This window comes from Vitis vinifera, chromosome 11, assembly GCF_030704535.1.
Source record: "Vitis vinifera cultivar Pinot Noir 40024 chromosome 11, ASM3070453v1".
In the NCBI taxonomy this organism is placed as follows: domain Eukaryota; kingdom Viridiplantae; phylum Streptophyta; class Magnoliopsida; order Vitales; family Vitaceae; genus Vitis; species Vitis vinifera.
The window spans coordinates 18371974-18398773 of record NC_081815.1 but is presented as its reverse complement, the minus strand read 5'-3'; the positions used below and the strand labels follow the sequence as shown (position 1 = coordinate 18398773).

Sequence of the window (26800 nt, the reverse complement as noted above, 5' to 3'; positions counted from 1 at the left end):
TAACCTTTTATTATAGGATAGATAATGAATCATGTAATTATTATATTTAGAATATTTTCTTAAAGTTAATCATTGAGATGCTACAATAAACCTAAGATATTTCCTCACTTATAATTTTGAGATGCAAGAGCCAAATAAATTTTTGTAACATTCTTGAAAGTTAAAATGATTGAAGTAATTATTTTTTTTATAAATAATTTGTTTTAAGAATTTAAATATAAATGACAATTTTTTTTTTTTGAAATTTAAAAAAAAATATTTTTCATATTTTCAATTATTATTACTTTATAAAAACATTTAAAAACAACCCAAATTTGTTTTTAAAAAATTATTTTCAATAAAAATGTACCGAACGATTTTTTTGAGTTGAATAATAATAATAATAATAATAATAATAATAATAATAATAGAATAATAATCCAAGGGAGAGAGATTGAGATTCTGAGAGAGAGACGGAGGGAGGGCGATGGAATAGAAAGAAAGGGAGAATTGGAAGAGAAAGGAGAGAGAGAGAAGAGGAAGAGATGTCAAGCGAGAGGGTTCCGGTAGAGCTCTGTAAGGGCATCAATGGCCTCGAAAAGGTGGTTCTCCGTGAGGTCCGCGGCAGCTCCGCTGAGGTAATTGGATGAAAACGACGTCGTATTACTAAAACGATGTGGTACTTTTGCTGAAACGATGTGGTGTTACCAACCCCATCTATCCCTCATGATTTTGATTCGAGTGTGACGTGGGTTTTTCAATTGAATTGGTTCCTTGCTTGTTTGGATCTGTCATCTGGTTTGGTTTCTATGGGTTTTGTTGGGTGTTCTGGCCCTCAATTCTGGTTGCTAATTTTAATTTATGATTTTCCTTTTTTTTTTTTTTTGTTAATTGTTGTTGGAGAGATTGAATCTGGGTTTTGGGTGGTTTTTGGTTCTGGGTCTGGGGAAATGTTGATCTATGCTTTAAATGGTGTTTTGAATACTCTGTTATTGGTTTTAATATTTTGACTTATTTATTTTTTCTGGGGTGTTCATGATCCATGGTGAGATTTGCTACTATTTTTGGCTCGTGTGGCATTGGAATTGGATGCCCTAATTCAAAATCTGCAGCTTGGTAGGTTATACAGTGCAATGGATTTGGAACTGAGCACCATTTTTTTCCCCTTAATTTTGTTTCTTGAAGCTTACTGCTTCAAATTAGGGCGGGGTCCGTGTAATTGTTTACTGAAAATGCAAGTTAAATGTCTAAATATTTCTTCTGGAAAAAAAAGAAACAACAAGGTGAAAAACAAAAAAATGAAATGAAAAAAAGAAACTAGTTGGCTTTTTTTGCCTGGAGATCCACTTCTGTGAATTACTTGTGGCATGTGGTGCTAACGTCGTATCAGCTGGTTTTTGTTTGTTTGAGATTAGTAACCCTTTTTAAATTGGGAGTGGTGGGTTTTGGGAAGCAATGTTGATAATCTATATATGTCAAGTGCCTCAGCATAGAATTTTTATTATTCTTATTATTTTCAGCTTCTATGCATGCATTCTAACATTGAAAAAACATTAGAGTTCAAGGACCTCTTTAAACAATAGGATTTGAGATGAGTGCGACCTTGGCCTTAAGGTTATGTGCTGGATAAAATGGAGCATAAAAGCTTATAGTTATCATATTTAGACTGTAAAGTGCATGTTGAATCTGGTTGAAAGTTAGCTTACATAGAAAAGCTCACTACTTACCACCTATGAAAGGAGGAATGGAATTTTGGTTTTACAATGTTGTTTATTTCTTATGCCATTGGGCTTAGAAAAGCCAATTTTAATTCTTAATTACTTAAATTATTAATCATATATTAATTAAATGTTTACTTTTTATTTGTTTTATTTTTAAGATTGTTAGCTGGCACTCATTGTATACTTAGTGCCCTCTTTTGTTGGTTGCTTTTTAATTATTTTTCTTATTTGCCTCTATAACCTTATTAAGAGTAGTGTCCAAAGGCTAGAAATAATTTTGTTCCTCCACAATTTTTCGCTTACATTTCTTCAAATTTCTTTTGAGCAATTAAACTTTTTTTTTAGTCAAGCTATTCATAAAATTTCATCTATTCATTTTTCTTTATAACCTTCCTTTTCAAGACGAATAACGATGAATACTATTGGTGGATTCTTGTTTCCAAAAAAACATGGGTTTTTTCCTGTTTTCTTTTTTGAGAGGTTGGGGAGAAACACAGAACTGTCTGAGAATACTCACTCTGATTTCCTTTGTAAGGGAGATGATGAGTCAGCAAATCATATTTTAAATCATTGTGTGATGGCTTGCAATTTGTGGCATTCCATATTTTTGTTGTTTAGTGTTTTGTGGGTGCTTCCTAGGGCAGTCAAGGAGTTATTCTTAGGTTGGCATGGTAGATTTGTGGCGAAGAGACACATAAAATTTTGGTGGTTAGCTCCCTTTTGCTTTATGTGGTCATTATGGAAAGAATGGAATATAAGATGTTTTGAGGTTCTGAAGAGTTTGGAGTGGGTGATGAGAAACTCCTTTATTAGTTCTTCATATTCTTGGTCTAATTGGGTTTGTAGACGCAACTTCAACACCATGCTTGATTTTGTAGATTCTCTTTGGTAGGAGCTAAGATCTTCTTTGCCTTTGGCACTCTATGTACACATCCTGCATAATTGAGTTGCACCTGGTTTTATGACCAGTCTAGGTTTCTCTTATGTCATTGGAGTAACACTATAGCATTTGTCATGGACACAAGTTTGCTACATAAGTGCCTAGCACATGTAGGCTTGCAAATAGGTTGAGCTTATAAGCAACAAATTATCATACTTGATGTTTAGATACCAAGATTTAATGTGTCTTAGAAACTCCAACACGAGCAAATATATATCTCATTCAAACAAGTGCCATCAGATGGCTTGGAGAATTCGTCATGCTTGCTCTACCTGCACCTCTAATGGATGAGAGATGGAGGATGTCCATTGACAGCAAAGCCATTGATGGAGCAACAGTCAAGACTATTGATTATCATATTCCTATTCCATATTTTGAGTACATGCATGGCATGATGAATTGATGGTTGATCATCTGATTATGAGGTTAGGGATTGGTGAGCTCTAGTAGAGGCTAGGTTCTTTGGAAAATTGCTTGTTTCACATTGATTTGGGTTGTTTGGAGGGAAAGAAATGCTAGGATTTTTTAAGACAAGATGAGAACTTCAGAGATTCTATGGGATCTCATACATTTCTATTCCTCCTTTTGGGCTTCATGCACCACAACATTTAAGGGCATTCCTCTCAATGTGGTTTAGATTGACTAGTATTCGTTGTGCAGATTGAAAGGGTTTGGTTAGCAAGGAGAGGAGCCTAGATTAGGTTTCTTTTGGAAGAAGAAGTTTATCTAATATTGGAGCAATTTTTGTATTTTCTCATGTGATACTATACTGATGCATAGGTCTACTTAGCATATTGGAGGTTTCATTCATACTTTTTTGATCAGTTAGTTGTATTTTAGGGAGGGATTTCTTGTCCTTGTGTATATCTTCTCCATGTTTAATTGATTTTTGTTTCTGATTAAAAAAGGAGAAAAAAAAAAAGGAAAGAACTTGGTCCTCTTTGTTGATTTAACACCATGAACTACATATAGGCTACGTACTTGTGTGGTCATTGTTCTTAAGATGCTGCTCGTCTGCCTTATATTTCCTTTTATTGCCTATCAATAAAAAAAGGGAAAAAAGATGCTGCTCTACTGCCTTGTTGTTGTAGCAGTACTAAAATGCTGGTTATTGTGGCATTAATTTTTTTTTTTTTTAGAGTTGTTTAAAGTTGCAGGTTGCAAGAGTATTCTTGCTGCTATTTATTATAATCTTGTCCTTTGCTTTGGCAGGTGTATTTGTATGGGGGACAAGTGACATCTTGGAAGAATGATCATGGGGAGGAGTTGCTCTTTGTCAGTAGCAAGGTGTTGTGCAATGTCTATACTACTTGATTTTTTAGTGGATCAGCTTATTTATCTATTTGCCTCGATGCAACAAAGATCAACAGATATATAATCCTATAATGTTGAATTTCACCATTTTCAACATACTAAGGTTTAATTTTGCTATATTTTGTCCATGGATGACAGTATGGAAGCAAATGCACATTACAGAAATAGCATTTTTTTGCTAATTTCTTGAATAAATCAAGCAAGCGAAAACATGATTTATAGTCCTTTAATATTTGGGGTGTCTCTAAATACTGTCCTAAATACTGACTGATAGAGTACATGGTTCAGAGATAAGTGGTAGAAAAAGGCAATAGGATGGTTTTCTTGGTAGTTTGATAGCCCTTTCATATTTGGTGGGTTCTCTAACATGGTATTTTGTATATGGGTGGGTTGCCAACTTTGCGGTTAGGCAATTACACCATTGTCCGTGGAAAGCCATTCCCCAAGGGTTCTATGATTTTTTCAACTTGTTCAATTCATTATTGGTTTGATTGCAAAAGAAGGTTTGGAAGATGTGTGGCAAGATGACCTATCTTTTGTTTATTTTAATCCCATTTTTATATCTTTCCCAAGACTGTAGTCTCCCATATCTCTCATGTATAGCTCCTTTGAAAACACCCCATTTTGGAGCCCAAACTTTCTAGGTGATGTGACAGATCATGAAATTGATGATTTTTCTTTTCTCTTGCTTCTTCTTCTTCGTTTCTTTTTTTTTTGATAGGTAAAGAAGAATATCTATTGAAAGAGAGGTGCCAAATGAGCAACTCAAGGTATACAATACCTATACACCCACTGCCAAAACGGCCAAATGAGGAAAAGAAAACATCCGAACAAACGTGACTAAAACATCCTTAACAAGAGCCTAACCAATCAACAAAACTAACTAAAGTTAGAGGATGATCATTTATAAACAACTTTGTCTTTGACCAAAGGGAATAAACAAAAGAATATTTAGTCTTATCCTCTTCTCAATGGAGTCTTGCTTCTTCCGCATTGATTCCAAATCCTTTGAGGTGAGGATTGTTTGGTCAAAGGGTAGAGGTGAGGTGCAGATAGTGGAGAAAGGTAAAGGCTTCCGAAGATGGATCAAAGCAAGTAGAGGGGTAGTGGTGTGGTTTTTGAAGTCAATTGAAGCATGCTGCAAATGGAGAGGGAAGAAATTATTCAAGGAAGACGTGAATGATTGAGGTAGGAGGTTTAGAATAGAAATGCGTCAAAATGATGCTGGATGTTACCTCTTGTTCTCGGTCCTTTCAGAAGATGATAGGAGATATTTCATTATTATCCCAGAGGGTTTTGACCTCTTGGGTTGGGACCTATTCAGAAGCAAGTTGAAGGAGTTAGCTAGAATTGGTGATGGCTCTAAGTATGAAGCAGAGGACTCTGGCACCTATGGTGGAGGGAATGAAACTTCTCTTGTTAGACCCGACTTAATCTATGTAGATGCAATCAAGAGGAAGGCTAAAGGAAGAAGTGAGGAAGTTTGGGTTGAAGTAGGGAATGAGGCTTACACTTCCACATTGAAAGATCTCAGACACTGTTTGGTGGGAAGATGGAATATCGAGAATGAGGCAGCTCATGACTTAAGGGTGGTGGAGATTTGGGCAAATACCCATTGGAGTTTCAGTGGTCAAGTGAGTGTATCCTCCTTAAGTGACTCCTTGTTTCTCTTTGAATTCTCTAAAGTGGGAGATGCTCAAAAAGTGTTGGAGGAGGGGAGCCGCTGCCTCAATGGTGTCCGATTATCACTAGATTGGTGGGCTCCAACTGTGGGGTGCTCTAGGAGGGAGTTCCAGAGGGATGTATCTTGAGTGAGAATTCCAAGGTTGCCGTTACAGTTCTGGAGTATGGAGTTCTTTAAAATGGTGGGGGATGCTTGTGGGGGCTTTGTAGATGTGGATGAGGAGACCAAAAAGTCTAGTTATAGGAAGGGGGCTAGAATCCTTGTTAAGAACAATGGAAAGGAGGTGCCTGGAAGTTTAGAGGTAATAGTGGGGTTTGCCTCGTTCTCTATCCCGTTGTGGTGGGAGGACTTAGTGTGGTTCTTGGCCCTTCAGGTGGCGAATAGGTTAAAGATTCAAAGGGAAGGTGAACCAGAGAGCAGGACATCCATCCAACAAGAGGAAGGGGGGTGTGAGTCACGCAAGGTGGTGCGCGTGAAAGGGATTCGCTATGGAGAAGGAAACTCTGAGGCAGTCGTAGGTGATAGAGTCTCTGGATGGGGGCTCTGGATTCCCGAGGAAAAGGCTAGCAGAATAGGCTGTGAAGGCCTTGGTTCTTTGCAAGAGGAAGCCGGGCTGGTGAAAGAGACGCTTGACATGACAGGGAATGGGTCGGCTGAAGTGGTCAGGAGGGATGGAAAGCTGATTTTTGGCGGTGGAAGGAAACTTGTGGATGGATTGGGCGGGCAAATGTCCAAGTGGGCCGAGCTGGGAGGGCCTTCTGGCATGAGAAGCCCAGTCGCCATCGGACCAAACTTCCTTTTAAAAGAGCGGGCTTGGGCTTATCCAAAAAGAAGGGGAAATGGGCTTGTGATTGTTAGGCCTAATAATTTTAAAGGGCTTAAAAAGGGGCTAGCCCATGCCTCAATCCTAGGGCTCCTTGCTTCTAAGTCGGGGGAGCTCAAGATGGAGTTTCAGAAGCCTTGTTTTGCTGGGGAGAGCTCAGAGAAGGAGGCGTCCCCGCTGGACCAAGGCCGCAGGTAATCGCCTCTGGAAAGCCATTCGCCAGGTATGTTCCCTAGATCGATTGCCTTTGGGGGGGTGCCCGAGGAATCTTATGGCCTTTCTTCTCCTTCTATTTCAGGAATGGGGGTTTCTGTGGAGTATCCGCTTGCATGGCAGTCTGAGGAGACGTGTGAAGACCCTTTGGAGGCTGAGGTGCCGCTGCGTATGATCCTCAAGGATGGACGTTCCTTCACCCTCCCAGAGGGGGTAACCCCTAGGTCTCGAGGTAATGAGGTTCAGACGCTACCTCTTCACATAACTGTAGCAGGAGAAGGGGAAAAGGTCAAATCCCCTTAGGTAAATAAGAAATTCCTGGGATTTTGTAAGTCGATGGGGGTCTTGATTGAAGGCTTTGAAGAGGACATCTTGAGAATCCTTAAGGAGATTCAGAATAGGAGAGGTGTCATTAGGAAGCCTAATGAGAGCAAGAGAGGAACATTGTCGGCTTCAAGGAAGGATAGAGAGCTGAAGAAGCTTGTTAGTACTATTAACTATGATGAGCTAGTTGGAAGAGAGGCAGAGGAAGGGGAGTTGGGAAGGCAAATTACTATGGTCCCTTATGAAGCTTAAATTAATGTCCTGGAACATTAGAGGGCTGCATGACCCTGATAAAAGAATGGTTATTAAGTCGATGGTGAGAAAACACAAGCCAGATTTGGTTTGTTTTCAGGAGACAAAAATGAAGGAAATGTCTGATAGGATTGTAAGAAGTTTGGGGATTGGTAGGAATTTGGGTTGGGTTTCCTTAGATGCAAGGGGCTCGGCAGGTGGGGTGCTAGTGATGTGGGATAAGAGAGTTTTGGAAGGGTTGGAGGCTGAAGTGGGCTCTTTTTCTATTTCTTGCCGTTTTAGAAATTGCGAGGAGGGTTTTGTTTGGGTCTTCTCTAGGTTATATGGCCCGATCAATGGTAAGGAGAGGAGGGAGTTGTGGGAGGAGCTAGCTGCTGTTAAGGGGCTTTGGAGTGATCCTTGGTGTATAGTAGGGGATTTCAACGTAGTGCGGTTCCCAGTTGAAACGAGTAATGGCAGACAGATGTCAACCACGATGAGGGAATTTTTAGGCTTTATAGAGGAGTTTGAATTTGTTGATCCTCCTCTAGGAGGTGGAACCTTCACTTGGAGTGGAGGGGAAAGAGGATCCCTAAATGCTCGGTTAGACCGCTTTCTGTTTTCAGGAGATTGGGAGGAACGGGTGTCGGGGGCAATGCAATTTCTTCTTCCAAGGCCTGTTTCTGACCATTGGCCGATCATGTTCGACTGTGGTGGGATGAGAACAGGTAAAAACCCGTTTAGGTTTGAAAATATGTGGCTAAGGGTGGAAGGTTTCATGGATAAGTTTAAAGAATGGTGGCAGTCCTACAATTTTAGGGGGGAACCTAGCTTTGTACTTGCGAAGAAGCTTCAGGCTTTGAAATATGACTTGAAGAGGTGGAATAAAGAGGCCCTTGGCAATGTGACAGTTAGGAAGGATGCAGCCTTGGAGAAGTTAGACTATTGGGATAGTTTAGAAAGGATTGGTTCTCTTTATGAGGAAGATAGCGCCTATTTGTTTGTTTTGGTGTATTTGGGGAGAGCGAAATAGAAGAATGTTCCAAGAAGAAGAAAAGTCAGATACGAGCTTAAAGAATTTCTTCATTCGGTCTCTTCTTGAATGGTCTCAACAGTTCATGGACGTGGACTATCTCTCTTTTATGAATATGTTGGGTGTTTGATTTGTTGGATATCTTTGGCATTTCTAGGTTTTTGGTTCTCCTTTGTTGCCTTGGGTGAGGTTTTCTTTGTATACCGCTAGTGTACATAGGGAGCGCCCCCTGTTTTGGCCTGTTTTAATTTGAATTCTTCTCTTGGTCTATAAAAAAAAAAAAAATTTTAGTCTTTGGATCAAAAGCAATTCATCATCAAAAGCCATTCTATTCTCCTCACTTTCCAAACCGTCTAAAAGATGTGTAAAAGAGTTGCTCTTCAAATCTTCTTACATTTTTTGACCACAAACGAACCATGCCAACTAAGAAGAGTCTCTCTGACCGATGAAGGAAGCACTCGGGACACCCTGACCAAAGAAAATAACAACTCCCACAAGACCCTTGTTTTAGCGCAATGAATAAGAAGGTGGTCTATAGTCTCTTCACTCTTGTGGCACATAAAATATCTATTTGCTAAGACCCACCCTTTTTTTTGAATTAAATCCAAAGTTAAAGTTTTACCCCATATTGCTTCCCAAGCAAAGAAGGTAATCTTTGGTTGCACCTGTGTGTTCCAAATGCTTCTTAAGGGGAAGGCAAAAGAGTCACTCGACTCAAGGCATTGTAGAGAGATTTGACTGAAAACTTGCCACTCTTTGTTTCGGTTCAAAGCACTGTGTCCTCCACATCTCCACATACTCTCTTCCCATGCAACTGCACTAAGAAACTTTCTAGCATGTCCACCTCCCAATCATTAAAGGGTCTAGAAAAGCAAGGATTCCATCCCCCCTCCCCCTCTGAGTTGAGGAGTCCCAAATGTCCACTACCCACACCTCCTTAGAATCAACTAAAGCAAACAAGGACGGGAAAGGCATGCATAAAGGAGAATCTCCACACCACTTATCCTTCCAAAATCTCACCCTCCGCTCATTACCCATTGAGAAAGAGATCCTAGTACTCACAATAATCCCAATCCTTCCTTATCCATTTGAATAACCCAACACCATACACCTTTCTCACCTCTCAAGAGCAACACTCCCCATTTTCTTTCCCATAATTCCCTCTAATCACTTGATTCCACAATGCCCCTCTCTTATTTGCAAACCGTCAATTCCATTTTCAAAGGAGAACCTTATTGAGAGTGGAAAGACACTTGACCCCCAAACCCCCTTTCTTCTTATCTAAGCACACAATCTCCCGTCTTACTAAATGTGGTTTCCGCTCCAAATTTCCACCTTCCCAAAGGAAATCCCTTTGAATCTGCTCTAGCCTCTGTTTATATGTGGTTGCCCCTCTCTCATGCTTCTTTTATATCACACTTTGTCTCTCTTCATCCATTCTAGATGAGAGGTGTTGCATTATAGAACCATCAAGCCCTTTCTCAAGCTACTAATTATTTTATCCCCTTTATAAGAGTGAGAATCCAACTATCTTTCTGCATGGTAGTTCGTTAGTCTCCTTTCTAAGATTGAGAATCCAACTATTTTTCCCTAGTCAAATTTATTTGGAAGCCTAAACCTCCTTTAAAAGTCAAAAGTGTTTGTTGGTTAATGGCTAATAAGAAGGTTATCACCAACAAGTTGCTATAAATTAGGCTTTTAAAGCCATAATCTCGATTGAGGTGTCTTGTGTTTTGAGAATGGGAAGACTATTGGCCATATGTTCCTTTATTATCTTGCTAGCTTGGAGTTGCGACAAAGGTTGTTGCTATTGGCGAATCTTGGGTCCCCACTGGATTGTTATAATGTTTAGGGCCTTAAGAGAAATCCCAGGGGGAGTGTATACTGAAAGGGAAGAGGAAAAATCTTTTTTTTTTTTTTTTTAATTGAACATATTACTTCATTTTGATGACTTTATTATATTTTATCATACTAATTTCTAATCTACCTTAGAAGTCTTTGCACAAGTCACTTTTGATCTTGATAAAGCTTCTCAGAATCAATTGACAAGAAGTCAACGATTAATTGGGACATGCTAACCACTATTTGGATGATTTGGATTGCAAGGAACCTTAGGATCTTCAAGGATAGGTGGTGACCTATTTTTTTACATTTGGGTAATATTTGTTATCTTATGTCTCTCTAGGTGTATGATAATGTAAATTGAGATTTCTCGCTTGTGATTTTAGATAAAATGAGTTTTGGTCAAAAGAGGGTGAGATGGATTAAATGATGCATTTCTATGACATAATTCTCTATTCTAGTCAATAGGATCCCGTCCAGTTTCTTTTAGAGTTCTAGGGGTTTGAGGCAAGGTGATCCTCTTTCTCATTACCTTTTCATTTGGGCAATGGAGGCTTTAAGTAGGATGTGAAGAAGGGCAAAGGAAAGTGCCTTCATCTTAGGCTTTAGTGTAGGTGGAATTGGAAAAGGTAGGGAGAGAATGGATGTCCAATTTGTTATTTGTTGATGACACCCAATTTTTTGTGATGCTAGAGCCAAGAGCAATTGGAATATCTAAATTGGACATTCATGTGGTTGTAGACTTAAAAATAAATATAGAGAGAAGTGAACTAATAATAGTAGGACAAGTTGCACATTTAGAGGATATTTCTTTAGCGTTAGGATGCAAGGTTGGAATCTTTCCACTAGTTACTTGGGCCTTTACTCGAGAGCCCCTAACAAATCAGCAAGGTTTAAGATCTGGTGGAGGAGAAAATTTAGAGAGGCTTGCTTTGTGAAAGAGATAATACCTTCAAAAGAAGGGGGATTTGCTTTGATTAAGAGCACATAGTCAAGTCTTCCCATTTATTTTATGTTCCTTTTTGTCATACCAAGGAGGATGAGTGGTGCAACAGAACGTTTGTTTCGAAATGAAATGGAAAAACACTCAAGAACAAACACAAAGATCACAATAGGATTTGAAAGTTAGGGAATAATTCTGAAAAATTATATTGAACTCCTTCTAACAATTGTAATAAGCCTTTAAAGGATGTTTGTAATGCAAAAATAAAGGAAATAACTGAAATAGGAAACTTAAAATAGGAAACTAATGATGAACTTAAAATAGAAACTAATGATGGATTTAAAATAGAAAGTAATGATGAACTTAAAATAGAAACTAATGATGTAAAAAACTAAGGATGAACTTAAAATAGAAACTAGTGATGATTGTGTGCTGCATCATTGAGCCTTAGGCTGGAACAAATTCATAGACTTCCTTTCGGAAAGAGGGATGCTAGTGAAAAAGTCTCACTTGTTTAGTTGGCCGTGGTTCAATTGGACAAAAAGAATGGGGGTCTTGACATTAGAAGTTTTTGCACTCTAAACAAAGCTTTCCTTGGTAAATGGAGCTGGAGATTTGCTTTAGAGAGAGAAACTCTTTGGAGACATGTCATAGTTGGAAAGTTTGGGACTAATGAAGGGAGGGTGATGTTCTAGAGCTATGAGGGACAACTACAGGTGGGGCTGTGGAAGGCTAGTAGAAATAGGTGGGAGATCTTTAAATGTAGATCTCATTCCATAGTGGATAATGAAATGAGGATAAAATTTTGGAAAAATGGTGTGGAGAAAGTTCTTTGGAAGATTATTTTCTGATGCTTTTCTATGTTAATGTTGAAAAAGACGTTTGGATAGAAGAAATTGGGAGCAGCTTAGAGAAGGGGGTCGGTGGAATCTCAGTTTCATAGACAACTACATGATTTAGAATTAGATGGAGTGAAGGCCTTTTTTAGAGGATTGCAATTGACCTCAATTAGAAGGGATGAAGAGGATAGATTGGATTGGAAGGAAACAAAGTGTGACAAATTCTTTGTTAAATCTTACTACTATTCATTATCACAGAGAAGAAATGAAGTTTTCCCTTCGAGCATAGTGTGAAGTCCATTGGTTCTTGCAAATATGAGTTTCTTTGCTTGGGAAGCTATATGGGAAAGGGTTTTTAATGCATGACCAACTTAGGAGGGGATCGAACAGGTGGTACATGTGCAAAGGGGAAGAGGAGACATCTGATTATTTTCTTTTGCCCTCCTCCAAAGCAAGAATTCTGTGGCAGCTAGTCTTTTTTCTTTTGGAGTGACTTGGGTGATGCACTCTTCAATAAGAGGGACCCTTCTGGGTTGACACAGTTCTTTTGTGTGCAAGAAGCAGAAAGCTTGGAGGGCCACTCCTTTGTGTATATTCTGGATGCCATGGACGGGTTTATGTGTATTTTTTTTTGGATTGGGTTAGAGTGTACATTGGTGACTATTCCATGACCATGATAGACTTTATGGATTGGTTGAGTTCAAAGTAGGTAGAGGGAGGTTGTTTTTTGTTTTCACTTCTCTATTTGCTTGCCTAATGGTGTTTCTTGTATACATCCTTTGTACTTTGACGTGCCTTCTTTTAGGCATTGTTGATAAATCCCCCCTTTTACTCATATGTTAAAAAAAAAAAAAGCCCATTAGGTGGAGGGGGATTCATCTATGGTAGTATGGGTCACTAACCAGGTAGCAGGTGTTTGTGTTTTAGTTTTTTGTTTTCTTCTACTATTTTTTTCCCTGCTCTCCTTTTGAGTGTGTGTCTCTTGTGGGAAAGGGAGTGGGGGGGTAGGGGCAATGATTGTTTATTCCTGAGATTTGCTTGGGTTTTCATCCTTCCACTCAATTTCCTTTTACCATATATTCTATTTTCATGTAACAATATTGTATTCCTGTTTTGAACTTTTAAGGTGTGAGGCTGCATCGTTAGGTGGAAGCTTTTTCCTTTTCCAATAGGCACCTATTCATATAGAGAACCTAGGATTGCTATAACAGACACTGGGCCTTTTCTTTTATTAGATGCAAAGATTTGTTGCTCCCTTGTTTTTCTATATAAAGGGAAGCACTATGATTTTCCTTATTGTTCCCCATGCTTCACATTTCCATGGAATGCTTCTATTCTCCTGTTGAACATTGTTTAGGATGAAATAAAGCTTAAATCCTTTCAGTTTCATATTTCTGCTTTGGATTTTGTGGTCATATGTGCTTAATTGTCTTTTCCTCAAGTCCTTCCAAGCTGTCATTTCTGAAGAAAGTTCTACTCCTTTTATAAAAAATCTATCCAGTACACCAGTCATGCAAAGTTTAATTACTTGGTTAATAAAATAACATGGTCAATAACAGAGCTTATGCGTGAAGGTTATGGAAACCCCCTTGGTGACTGATCATGATTGTCTTGTGGGCTACATTTGGTGACATTCTGTGTTCTTTACTTCTCCTCTGAAGCATACTGTCAATAATTGAATTAATCTGTTTACTTGGTAGGGGTTTTTGTTATGTCTATTTAATCAATATTAAGATTTCTACACTTGGGTTCGATTTAAAGTGATTTTCTCTCTGTGTTCTTATACTTTGTTTGGCTGCTGAGAAAATTGAAGAAAAACCAAGGTCCTTTTTTTTTTTTTTCTGTTGTTTCAACTGTGAAAAGAAATGAAATAATAATTCTATATCATGTGTTGTTAGTTCGAGTTGAGTTCATTTTTTGCTTTGATACTACACAGGAAAATGTAACACCTTTATTTATTTATTTAGGATGGAGGAAAATGCAGAACTACAAAATTCCTTTTCTTGTGCTTTCTTTGCAATCCCGGGTTATTCTATTCTTTCAGTTATTTTTTTCTTATTTTTGATTAGAAACAGAAATTTCATTAATAAAGAAGCAAGATTAGTTACCCTTCTGGCTAGAGTAAAATGAATTAAGTAAAAACAAGAGAAAGGGAGGTGCAACAAAAGAGATCTGCATAGAATCCAAACTCAGAGGGGTACAAAATCTCAGGCAAGGTACTCAAATGAAGAGGCTCTAGCTTAATTAGCAAGTTAGCTACCTGGTTAGCTAATCTAGGAATTTAGGTGAAAGATCATCCTAAAACCCTAAGTAGATCTATAATTTTGTGAGTCAACATGACTGGGCTCCTGACCCTTTGTTGGTATGAAGAACAGGTTTATGCATATATTTACACCCTAAGTCTACTTTACTTTGTACATCAGGTTTATGCATCTACTTATATCCATCAAAATTGAATATAGCACCCAAAATTAATATATTTTGTCTTGTGCAGGCTATATTCAAGCCTCCAAAGGCAATTCGTGGAGGAATTCCAATATGTTTTCCTCAAGTATGTGCTTCTCTGCAATTTCCATTCTTGCTTTGATTTGATTGCATACATCTCGGTCAAGGAAACTTGCTCCATGTATGCAGTTTGGGAATCATGGCTCTCTTGAGCAGCATGGATTTGCAAGAAACAGGGTTTGGAGCATTGATGTTGATCCACCTCCGTTTCCAACAAATACCTCCAGTAGGGCTTTTATTGATTTGATCCTTAAGCCCTCTGAAGAAGACATGAAGATATGGCCTCACAGGTGGTGCTCTTTTTTTAATACATGTTTAAGTGGTAATAATGATGGTCAAACTCATTGCTTTTGCTTGTCGGAATTTTATTTATCTATCATTGTGTCCATTTGTAGTTATGAGTTTCGTCTGAGGGTAGCTTTGGGTCCTGGAGGAGATCTGATGTTGACATCTCGCATCAGAAATACCAGCACAGAAGGAAAGCCGCTTACATTTACGTTTGCGTATCACACCTATTTTTCTGTTTCGGATATCAGGTATTTACAAACTTAGTTTGTGCTGGTTCTGATTTAAATGATGCTGAGAAGTGATAAAGTGATAATTTTGGTGTCTCCAGTGTTTAAATTGACATCTGATAAAAAACAAAATTGTTTAAATTGACATCGCTTGCTACTTTATCATGTTACTCATCATGGATATGCCTATTTTCTCAAATATGGAAGTTGCACACTGTTTTGCCATCATCACTGTTTAGGTTATGGAGGTTATAAGTTCTCTTCTGATTAATGCGTTTTGATGAAAGTTGATTTTGGTGTGGAGAAGAAGGTGCTATAACTTTTGAACCACAAGGGCGAAATGTGGAAATTTTGGGTATAGCATGAAACTAGAAGTCTGACATTCTGATATTATTGATAAATCTGGTATCTGAGTATTGACTTCTATTTCAGTCTATGTCACATGATTAAATATCTATTGGTACTATCAAAATAATTGCTGACATAACAGCACAATTGAATATCTATTGTCATTATCAAAATGACTGATCATATAAGCACAGTATTATCAAGGTATGACGGTGCATTTATTGACCAGGTTTGCTGAGTGAGGAATTCCTCAACCCCAAAACTTTTGCGATATTGATGCTTTAATGTAAGCACACGTCATGATTCCACAGGCCTCACTCCTCTGACGCCTCAGAAATGACTGCAGCAGAATCTCAATCCACCATGAAATTAGAAACTGCCAAAGTTCAGCCAATAACGGTTCTTCCAGAAGGGCTTGAGTCTCTGATACCTAATCCCAATCTGATACATTTAAAGAAAGCTCAAAGTATTTCTTCAATGATCTCTTTTCATGTTCCCACTCCCTGATTGCCCTGGTTCCATCTAAAGAACAAAATTTTAAAATTTAACTTGAAGACACTTGCTAGAGAAGGCCTCCACTCAGCTCATAGAAGGGAGGCTTCAATCTACCAAGACCAAACTCTGCAAGATACCTGAAAAGACATTTGTAACTGATGTCCAAAAGGAGGATAGGAAATGTACTGTACCCCACAAAGCAATCTGGACTCCTTCATCCATCCTAAAAAACTTTTGGTTGTTCCTCCAAGCTAGATGGCCCAAATCAAGGTAAGGCAAGCCACTTGCCATAGTACTTTGTCTCCATACTGTTGCTCAAAACTTAGCAATGATCTGCATGTCTTGAAAGTGACCCAGTTTCTCCCAGCTTGCCTAAACACCTTATGTTAAAGCTCTAACACAATTGTAGAATCAATGTCATTGATGCATATGGTCCACTTTTTTCCTTTGAAGGTACCAGCATTTTCAACAATATCAATTTTAATATGTTGACTATAACATTTAGTTAGGTGGGCTATCGTCTGCTTAGACAAAAGAAAGGGTGGTTTGGGGTTAGGAATCTTTCATCGCTCAATAGAGCCTTACCTTGCAAATGGAGTTGGTGTTTTTCTAGGAGAAGGAGGCCTTTTGGCAGCAAGTTATTGGTGGTAAATACAGGGAAGGAGGGTGGTGTTTTCACAAAGTGAGAGAAGGGTATGGGGTAAGGTTCTGGAAAACCATTAGGAAGGATTGAGATATTTTGAGTAGTAGAGTTGCTTTTTTGGTGGGTAATGGGAGGGGGGGTGAAATTTTGAAAGGACAAGCGATGTAGTGATGAATTGCTGTGCATTTCTTTCGCCTCTTTATTTGCTTTAGCTACTTCCAAGGAGGCTTGGGTAAGGGATGTCTGGAATCTATCAGCTGATGGTGGTTGTTGGGAACCTTGCTTCTCTCTGCGGCTCAATAATTGGGAGGTGGATATTGTGGAGTGTTTCCTTTTTAGATTGTAAGGGAGGAAGTTGCGTAGGGATGAGGATGATAAATTGATTTGGATAGAGTCAAAGGATGAGAAATTTTCTGTTGAAGCCCTTTATAAGGTGTTGGAGTTGGGAAGTCAAGCTGCTTTCCTAGCAGATGTTATTTGGAATTTTTGGGTGCTGCCAACAGTGGGCTTCTTTGCTTTGGAGGCTACTTGGAATAAGGTTTTCACTTTGGATCATATTTAGAGGAGAGAGTGGTCTTTGGTGACTAGATGTTTCCTTTGTGATGTAGAAGATTCTGTTGATCACATCCTCATATACTGTGACAAGACAAGGGTTTTATGGTATCTTCTGTTTTCTTTGTTTGGTGTGTCATGGGTGCTTCCCTCATCAGTGAGAGACACTTTTAAGTTGGCACAACTCTTTTGTGGGTAAAAAAAGGAAAAAGGTGTGGTGGGCTGCTCCTCTATGCCTTGTTTGGACAATTTAGAAGGAGAGAAACAGTAAAACATTTGATAATGAGTAGCATTCTATATAAGGAATTAAAGTTTATTTCTTTATAGTCTTTGGGTATGGTCCACATTGTTTATAGCTCTTGTCCCTTCTTCTATTATAGATTCTTTGGATTGTTGGGCTCTTGTTGAGGGGGTGCCATTTTTTGTTTTCCCTCTTTATTTTTTGGTGGTGCTTTTAGGCGTCTTTTGTATACTTCCTATGTACTTTGGGATGCTATTTTGGCATTACTCTTTATCATATTCTCTCATTTTATCCATTAAAAAAATGTTATTTATTTATGTTTTTTGAAAGTTGGAAGTTTTTTGAAGATATCATGAATTCGAGGGATATTGATGAAATAGTGACAATATACTGCCAACATGTCAACATGAACTTGATGGATATTGATGAAACAGTGATGATATACTAACAACATGTCAGCATAACTCAATAATGTTACTTTTTTCAAATAAAGTTGATAGAATATTGACAATATACTGACAACATGTTTTATACGTTACAGTTATGTTGAAGGGTAACATAGTACAGCACCGAGACACCACAAAACCATATTAATACTTTCTCCAATGATGAAATATTAGAATCTTAGGGAATAGTCATCCACCAACAGATGGATGGTCAAGGACTTTAGATATCCACTGGATATGGATACACATCCAATACGGATGTTAACTGAGTTCTTTGTGTTCACCTTTAGGTGGTGGTGGCACCATATAATTCTACTCTATTCCATCTCTAAGGCAAGGGACAATGTTACTCTGACAAGTTGCTCTACTGATCTCTTATGTCCCCTTTGAGTGTGTCATCCATAATGTTTTAATACTATTATGCTTGTTTGAGTGAAGATTAGTTCTTAAGGTATTCAATATGGGATTGGTGCCCCTTGTGGGATGAACACACTTTACCACCAAACGTATTGTGACTTGTTTGAGCTTCTCATATAGGATCATTGTCTAAAGCTAAAATTCTCTAGGGTGTGAGATTTCATATAGGATCACTATCATCCTTTTTTTTTTCTTTTTGATAAGCAAACAAAGCAAATCTATTAGCAGAGCCCTAAGAAAAGGGGGCACACCCTATGCATATAGGAAGTATATACAAAAAGCCAATAGGCAACAACAAAAAATAGCCACCAACAGCCACCCGCAACTAAGACAATCTAAGAAGTCTAGAATTGAAAAAATTCCCAAATCTAGCGAAGCGTTTGTCCATTCAAAGGGTCTTTAATGAGGTTCTTCTTTAACCTCTAATCCGAGAGCTCTTCACCATTAAAGATTCAATGGTTACACTCTTTCGAAATGGACCAAAACAAACACAGGGGAGCCATATGCTAAACTTGGCATATCTTCTTATCCAATCCCTTAAACTTCCACTCAAGAAGCAAACACATTTCAGACCAAAGAAGAGATGCCATCTATTAACCATCCATAACCCCTTTGTCCACTCACAGTGAATCAATACATGGTTAGCAAAAACTTTTCTCTCTTTGCAAAGACTACATCTATTAACCATTGATCATCACCTCTTCATTAACATGTCAATAGTTATAATCTTTCCCAAGACTGCCTCCTGGGTGAAAGAATGAGATCTCAGAGCATGAGAACACCATATTTCCTTAGTTGGGAATTCCATTCTAGTTTTTGCATACAAAGAATTGTAGTACAACTTTACATGGAAAAAACCTTTCCTACCCTCTTTACAAACCAAGATATGTTCTCCTATGTCTTGCACTTTGGTTGTATAAATAAGCTTCATAAATTGGGATCCATCTCCCAATCTTGGAAGAGTTCTCTAAACTGCACCAACTACTGATCTCCATTGCCTCGCCCTTCCCATAGGTTTGCAATTGTGGCATTCTTATGAAAAGCTAAACTAAACAACAGAGGAAAAGCTTCTTTCAGATTGATCTCCCCCACCAAACTGTCCCTCCAAATTTTTGTGCTTCTATCATTTTTAACCTAGATGATTGTCTTGCGGCTGTGGTACTATGTATAACTTTTGATATATAATTTGTTTGAAAGCATCTGTAACTTCTAATTATTAATTCAAAGTTTCTAGTTTTAGTAGAAGTATTTAGTTTTTAATTAGCTGTCTCACTTGGTTTCATGAAATGCTCATGAGTTTAACTTTTTCATCTTTTCTTTTAATGCATCTTCTGCTTCTCAATCTGTCATTCAAGTTTGTGTACTACAGTCCTAAACTTAGTTTCTTAGTTGCATAGATTTTCATTTTACTTTTGTTTCGTCAAGAGTAGTTTATTAATTTGCATGTTTAGAATTGGGTCGGTACATATGTGTTAGCATGGTGAGGCAGGCGTCAATGACACATGGGCTAGATTAAGATGCTTGGTAAGGTGCTTGCACATAGCTATGCATATGTCAGCATGGAATTGGATATGTGAACCCTATGACTCATGGGCTCACTTTCTTGGGAGTTGAAGGGGGGAGGTTTAGTGCAGGTTTGAGGTTGGGGCAGAAAGACGTGGTGCGCGCTTGCCTTTTCCTCTTAACATGAGGCCTTCCCTATGGATCTTCTCTTTCCCCTCCATGCTTCCCCAATTTATCTTTAATGGTGTTAGAGGACCTGCCTTTCTCCCACCCTCATGTCGAACATGACCTATATGCATGATCCCAAAGTGCTCAACACCTCCTTGAGTCAAGAGTAGGGGCTCAGGCAGCACAAGATGAGTTTGCTGCCAATTAGTGGCTTTCCTCCACCATGTATATTATTTGAGGCCCTTGTTTTAATGGCTAGACTTAAGAGACTCTGTGAGGCTGGTGGAGACCAGATGCTTGTTCAGGTTGTTGAATATGGATCCATAGGGAAGTTTGATTCTACGACGTCTGTGAGATACTCATTGCTAACGGTGTATTACATGATGTAGGGATGATTTACCTTGACACCCTAGCTGATTCCCCTTTGTGGGCCTGCTAGTCTCAGAAAGCCTACTTCTTGCAATGGCCCAAGTGGAGCTCATCATCGTCTTTGGGTCTCTATTCCCTTTCAAGGTTATCAAATTTCAAGCCCACTCTTAGGGATTTTTTAAGGACTCGTGAGATACCTCCACTCTGAACACCTCTTGGGTAAACTTTCTGCTTTCCTTAGCTTCCCAACCCTTTTTTGCCTGTGAGTTCATTCCACTCACTCTTCAGGCTTGGAAATCTCTTTGTCAAAACTGGTAACATCCTCAACAAAGTATCCTCCATTAACAGTTTTGAATAAAGGTTTTAATTTGCTTAGACCATAACTTCCAAACTCAAGTATATTAAAAACAAATATATATCCATATATGCTGGTAAGATGTGGGTCAAACATGAAAATATTGTCCTAGGCATAGCATCTGTGAATAATCTTTGTAGGCATCCTTGATATATTATGGATCTAGATAGAAGTGGGATAAAGATAGTCATATACAGAATAAAGAGTTAAAAGACATTTGACTTACACAGGGAGATAACCTAATAACTTTCGCTTGTATAAGGAACTTAGTAGAGGAGAGGGCAAGTAAGAGGCCAACATGGGATCCGCTAGTGCCTTGGCATTATGTTATAAAAGAAAATCTTCTCCTGAAATGTATTTATAAAACAAATAAATAAATATTAAATTAAATATTTTGAAGTAGTAGTTATGGTTGGTGGATCTTCACTCCTTTGTCTTGCCTTCCGGCGCTAATTGTGTACTCCATGTGTACTTTGGTGCACCTTTTCCAAGCGTATTTAAAAAAAGGGCTGGTGGATCTTCAACTGTACTACATTTTTTTATGCTTATTAAAGAGGATCACATGAATATGTAAACTATGACGGGAAGGCTTGAAGAAGGGGAAATAAGGCCTTGAGATTTTTTGCATTCTTCATCTATTGGGTTTCATTGAGATTTCAAATGCTTTTTATTGTTAAATTTTCTCTTGTTACTGCCTTGGCAAAATCTGACATGGTAAAACTCAGTATCTTAATGAAACTGCACAAGTAAGAAACTTAAATAGAATGGCTCCTTGGATGATTCTTATTACAAGTCTTCAACAGTGAAAAGGGATTAGAAAAACTTACCAATATGATAATTCTTTGACAGTTTGGTCCTTCAGATTTCTGCAGGTTGAGGATTAGGAATTTTCTTGTTTGAGCCAATCATATTTCTATCCTAAATTCTACTGCTCCCGTTTTCTATAATTTTCAAAGAATCTTCTGAAGACATCTAGACGCTTAAGTTCTAGCAATAGGTGCAATATTGTGTTGTGCACTGTCGATCATGTTATCCATGTGGGGGCTGGCACTGTATGTTGTAAACATTATCATTTTCAATGTTGTAAACTATATTGGCTGTCACGTTGTGAACTTGTGGTTATTTTACTTTCATTTGGTAGGATTGGTCAATTGAAAGACAAAGTTGTGGAAAAAAATTCCGCCAATAGCATCCAGTGAAAATTTTTTCAAGACTTGACATAAATAAACATGTTGACTTCATCTCATTTTTTCGTCCCCCTTTTTTTCCCTGTTGCTTCTTTTCTTTGTTTATTTTATTTTTATTTTACTCTTTTGATTTTGATTTTTATTTTCAAAGAATTTTCTGAAGGAGATGTCTGGACACATTAAGTTCTGGAAATAGGTGCGATATTGTGTTGTGCACTGTCCATCATGTTATCCATGGGAGGGTTGGCTTTGTATGTTGTAAATGTAATCATTTTCAATGTCATAAAAATTGTATTGGCTGTCACTTTGTGAAGTTGTGGTTTGATTTTATTTGGTTGGATTGGTCAATTGAAAGATAAGAGCATGGAAAGAAATCTAACAATAGCATCCAATGAAATTTTAATCAATACTTGATATAAATAAACACATTGACTTCATCTTGTTTGTAGTTTTCGTTAACTTTTTTCTCTGTTGCTTCTTTTCTTTGTTCATTTTTGTTTTTTTTTTTTTACTCTCTTAATTTTTATTTTTAGTGTGCTTCATGTGTGGTGGGATGGGTGGAATAACTGATTCAATTGCCTTACTCAACAAAGCCCGTTCTTTGGTTGGTTAAATGAATCTTTATTTGGGATTTTGCTTTCTATGTAGCTACATATACCTCTAAAGTTATAGGTGGCCTTTGCACCATAATATGCATTTTGTAACAGTGTTCTCCAATTCTTCTCACATTGGTTGAAGTCTTAATATGTTAGTGTACTTAGTAATATATTTGTTCCTCATTTCTTTTTCTGAAACCATTATATCATAATTTTAGGAGTCAGTCCAGGAATTTTTTTAGTCGACAAAGACCCATTATGTGGAACTGTGCTAGATTAGTTTCTGTTTCCAGTCAAACCTGTTTGGATCACTAGCAGGGTCTAGTTACAGTTATTTTATGCTTGAATGTTTCAAATTCTGTAATGTTTGGTCAAACAAATTGGGAAAATCTGAGTAAAAGGTTCTGTTAACTTATAAAAATTCAGCAGCTGGTTAAGAAAATTTTATTTGGCTAATTTTTTTGTTTTACTAATACTAAAATAAACTGTATAGGAAATTTAGTGTGCTAAGAATATGAAAATTAGATTAAACTAATGCTAATTTGAAAATTAATTCTGACTGAAGTTCTAGAAAATGATGCAAGAATTCAGAAACAACAGGTTTTTTTTTTTTTTTTTTTTTAATATATATATTTAAATTTCTTAATCAACATTGGATTTTAAATTTGCCACTTTCTAGCAATGGTGCTAATACTTCTCATCCAGATGGGAAGGCAAAATGTGGATATTTTCTGCTACACTGACTATCAAAGGGCAAAAGAAGAAAAATGGCTTAGAATTGCTGGTTTTCAGTGTCTTATGGTCAAGTTTGAGATTCTACGTGTAGTATTATCAGCATAGAATATTATCTTCATTGGACAATTTTTGTATGTCTTCTTCATGGCCATCTAGCTTTCTATTGAAGCATCTCCTACATTAGTTATTACTAATTTATACAACCTTTTCTTTAAGCTCATCATTATGTTAGGTAACATATGATAGAGTTCTACAATCTGTAGTTTTGTGTTGTCTTTGAATTAGTTTACTTGCTTGTGTTCAGTGAAGTTCGAGTGGAAGGATTGGAGACATTGGATTATCTTGACAACTTGCAGAATAAGGAGCGGTTTACTGAACAGGGGGATGCAATTACATTTGAATCAGAAGTGAGTTTGAGGTTAACGTTTTTTTGTTTGATTTTTGAATTGTGGTTCAATTGTTTTATCTTTCATTGGTTAAATAGGTGGACAAGATATATGTTAGTACCCCTACAAAAATTGCAATTCTGGATCATGAAAAAAAGAGAACATTTGTCATACGCAAAGATGGACTTCCAGATGCTGGTGAGATTTATCCCTTCTTAGTTTCCCTACTAAAGTGGATTACATTCATTAAAAAAATGCTTGTACGGTTGGCAATGTTATTATGCTTTCCAGAATGATTGTTTTTACTAAAAGATTAGGTTTAATGGATCGAAGTTTTTACTTGCGGATTCGGTTTAATTTTCATTCAGATACTGATGATAATTCAATGCTTTGTTGTTTGAAGGGATTTTAAGATGTTTCTTGTGAGAATTTTAGTACAGTAGCTACATTTCTCTCTACCATCAATAGCTTAGTGTCAAAACCTGCTCAAGTGACCCTCCCTTGAGTTTTTAAAGGCGAGCAGGAAGCTTCTGGAACCCCTTGGAGTCATCTACACTAGTGGAAGAGTGGAAGATTCTAGAGAAACCTAAAGATGTCCACACATCTCTACACATAGATGGAAGACAAGGGAAGTGTGTGTAGTATTGTAGAGAGTTTCAGTGGACTCTTGTGAGTTTCAGTGGACTTTTGTGAGTTTTAGTGGACTCTTGTACATATGTTGTACATAGGCTTTATGTAGACTTTTTTAGAGAATTCTAGAGTAGTAAGGAACCTTTGTGGGTTCCAGAGAGTTTCAAAGGTGCCTGCAAATAGGAGGTAGTCTCATTTGGCTAAGGCACTAAGCATTTGAGAGCTTTCAAGCATTGCAAAGCATGTTAGTGCAATACAAAGATTCCATTTCTCAAGTTTTGCTTCTTTCGTTGTTCCTAGCTTCCAAGTTGTGCGTATTGCTTAGCATAGCAAGCTAAGCTAAGAGCGGGGTAAGGCTGACTTAGCAACATCAAGTGGCTTAAGTTGCTTAAGTGCCGCATGTGAGTTTAGGAAAGACCTTAGTCCATGACATTAGTCTCCAAATATATGTGATAGGAAGGAAACTATTCTTGACACTTATTATTTAATCGTTGATTACCTTATATTTTCTTTAGCATGAGATGGCTATGTTCCTGCCTAGTCTTGTCGTTTTCTGAGTTAATCATTTGATTTTAGAGTTCTACATTTTCTTCTTTAGTGGTGTGGAATCCCTGGGACAAAAAGGCAAAAGCTATGGCTGATTTTGGAGATGATGAGTACAAGCATATGCTCTGTGTGGAGGCTGCTGCTGTTGAAAAGCCCATTACACTGAAACCTGGTGAGGAGTGGAGAGGAAGGCAGGAACTCTCTGCTGTTCCTTCCAGTTATTGTAGCGGGCAGCTCGATCCTCAGAAAGTTCTACAGTGCAGCTGAATGATATCTATCATTCTATTTTACATCCTGTACAGGTAACTTGCTTAAGTGACTACTCTAATTCTCACATTTCAACATTGGTTTTCCATATGAGAGTTTGTGTACGTAGAGATTATATTTTATGAGGTTTCCCCATTTTTTTTCATCGTAGTAGATCGTTATTTAGAGTTAAATCTTGGTGTCTTTTAATGTTTTCTGATCCATTTATCAGAATGCTCTCTCTCTTTCTCTCTCAATCACACACACAATCACACAAATTCTGTGAATAGTATATTTGCTGGTAAATTTTCTTTCCTTTTTCTTTTGATAGTCCACATTAAAAGGTTGTCAATGATGAGATTCTTTAACCAAATTTCCATCAATGTGATCTAAACCCAATCATTCTATAAGGGGTATAGCTGCAACTGCTAGATCTTGTACAGTAGAAAACAAATTTTACTGCTCGAAGATCTTGATATTTTCTAGCGTCTTGGTTTTTTTCCTTTATGCCTAATCTATATTTTACTGCTGGATTCAGGTTGGTAGGGTTCAGTAAGTTCAAACATATTTTGGTAATTGGGCTTCAAGTTATTGGCATGCCTTAGGCATTGCCTAACAATAAAAAGCATTTTCTATCTTCATAAAACCATCAAAATTATTATTGCTTGTTAAGAAGCATGAGGTAGAAAAATTAGAGTTCTTGAAAGAGAGAGTAGGAGTTAATGGAAACTTTAATTTTTGGTGTCCATGCTTATTGGATTAAGTGTTGGAATTGAAACCAAATAGCTTAAGACGTGAGATGCATTGTTGAAACTGAAAGCAAATAGCTTGGTGCTTTTATTTCACTTACAACCCATGACCATCCATTGTGCTCTTTTCCACAGTAAACATTTCAACTGTTAAATTCATGATATGGAATTCCTGACAAATCAAATATAAAAATTGTCTAGTTCTAATGTCGTTGGCATATATTCTTCGTGTATGCAACATCTGAACTGTAGGTAGTTAGTACTAACCATGGTACTGCATCAATGTCCAGCTAGAAGCCTAGAACCTCTTGACTATTTAAATACCCTGTGCAGGTTCTTCCTCAGTTTCCCTGTTTGTCTTCTTGGTCTACCCATTTCATAGTAGCTTTGGTACATGGAGTTTAGTTTCCATTCAATCAGCTTTGCCATAATTCCTGAATCAAATACTGATTTCTTTTCGCCTAATGTCCAACATTAACATAGCTAACAATCAGCTAGCATTTTTTTTTGTTTCTTCTCAGTACCCTTGAGAGCATTTTGTTTTTCTTTTCCTAACTACTTTATAATTCACTGGTAACAAATGTTTAATTCTGCAGGTGCGTTGTTGCAAAATATGGTTGGAACGCACGGCGAAGTCTGGCCAGGATTTTTTTTCTTCCTTTTTTTTATCCTTTTTGTTTTTGTTTTGTTTTTTGTTTTTTTGTTTTTTTTTTTAATTTCCTTTATCTTGGGTGCTAAGGAGGATTGGATCATATTAGAGTCCTTGTGAAAATAATGTTGCTTTTAATGAATGGTTGTTGGTGGGTATCATCATATATCTTGAAGTGGAAGGCACAACAAGCATAAATAGAATTGTTCAACAATTACTAAATTCTTATGCTTGATTGGAAACTTATATATTATCCCACACCCCTCTCTTGTATCCTCATTCTGCTTTCTATATTTTCTGTACTTTCTGATCAGAATCTTCTCCATCAAAACAGATGAAAAATGATGAACTCAGCAGGATTTGGCATCGACTTTGTTGTCCAAATTCTTCAATGCCTTGTTTGGTAACTGTATTTGAGTTCTCTATGAAGTTCAGATTAAAATGATTTGATGTTATAAATTGTGAAATTGGTCATCAAACTCCATATCGAATTTACAGATGATGTAATATTGTGTTCTGGTTTAGCATTCATCTGCTGGGTTGTGCACTTCTTTCTTTTTGTCGATTTTTAGGATATGTTTGTTTCGGAAAATTTTTAATATTATTTTTCATGTTTGGTTATCCATCAGAAAA

At 37.5% G+C, this 26800-nt stretch overlaps 1 protein-coding gene across 2 annotated transcripts; it reads left to right on the top strand.

The window, feature by feature from the left end:
- Positions 1–411: 411 nt before the first annotated feature.
- LOC100259893 (putative glucose-6-phosphate 1-epimerase) lies at positions 412–26446 on the top strand. 2 transcript variants are annotated; one of them, XM_002268140.4, is made up of 9 exons: positions 412–617; positions 3853–3927; positions 14381–14437; positions 14521–14681; positions 14787–14927; positions 23266–23368; positions 23446–23545; positions 24576–24825; positions 26115–26446. In XM_002268140.4, exons 1-8 carry the CDS (start codon positions 525–527, stop codon positions 24788–24790), a joined length of 945 nt encoding a protein of 314 aa, XP_002268176.1. In that variant the 5' UTR covers positions 412–524; the 3' UTR covers positions 24791–24825; positions 26115–26446. The 2 variants fall into 2 exon arrangements, with proteins under 2 accessions (XP_002268176.1, XP_019078691.1); XM_019223146.2 differs by having other exon boundaries at positions 419–617; positions 14521–14927.
- The last annotated feature ends 354 nt before the right edge of the window (positions 26447–26800 follow it).

What these genes read in the sequence shown, in the direction of transcription:
- LOC100259893 (XM_019223146.2), top strand. Translation starts at nt 525, where the DNA reads ATGTCAAGCGAGAGGGTTCCGGTAGAGCTCTGTAAGGGCATCAATGGC. An exon ending in TCCGCGGCAGCTCCGCTGAG is followed by an intron (nt 618 to 3,852) that starts GTAATTGGATGA and finishes TTGCTTTGGCAG; the next exon opens with GTGTATTTGTATGGGGGACA. An exon ending in TTCCAATATGTTTTCCTCAA is followed by an intron (nt 14,438 to 14,520) that starts GTATGTGCTTCT and finishes CCATGTATGCAG; the next exon opens with TTTGGGAATCATGGCTCTCT.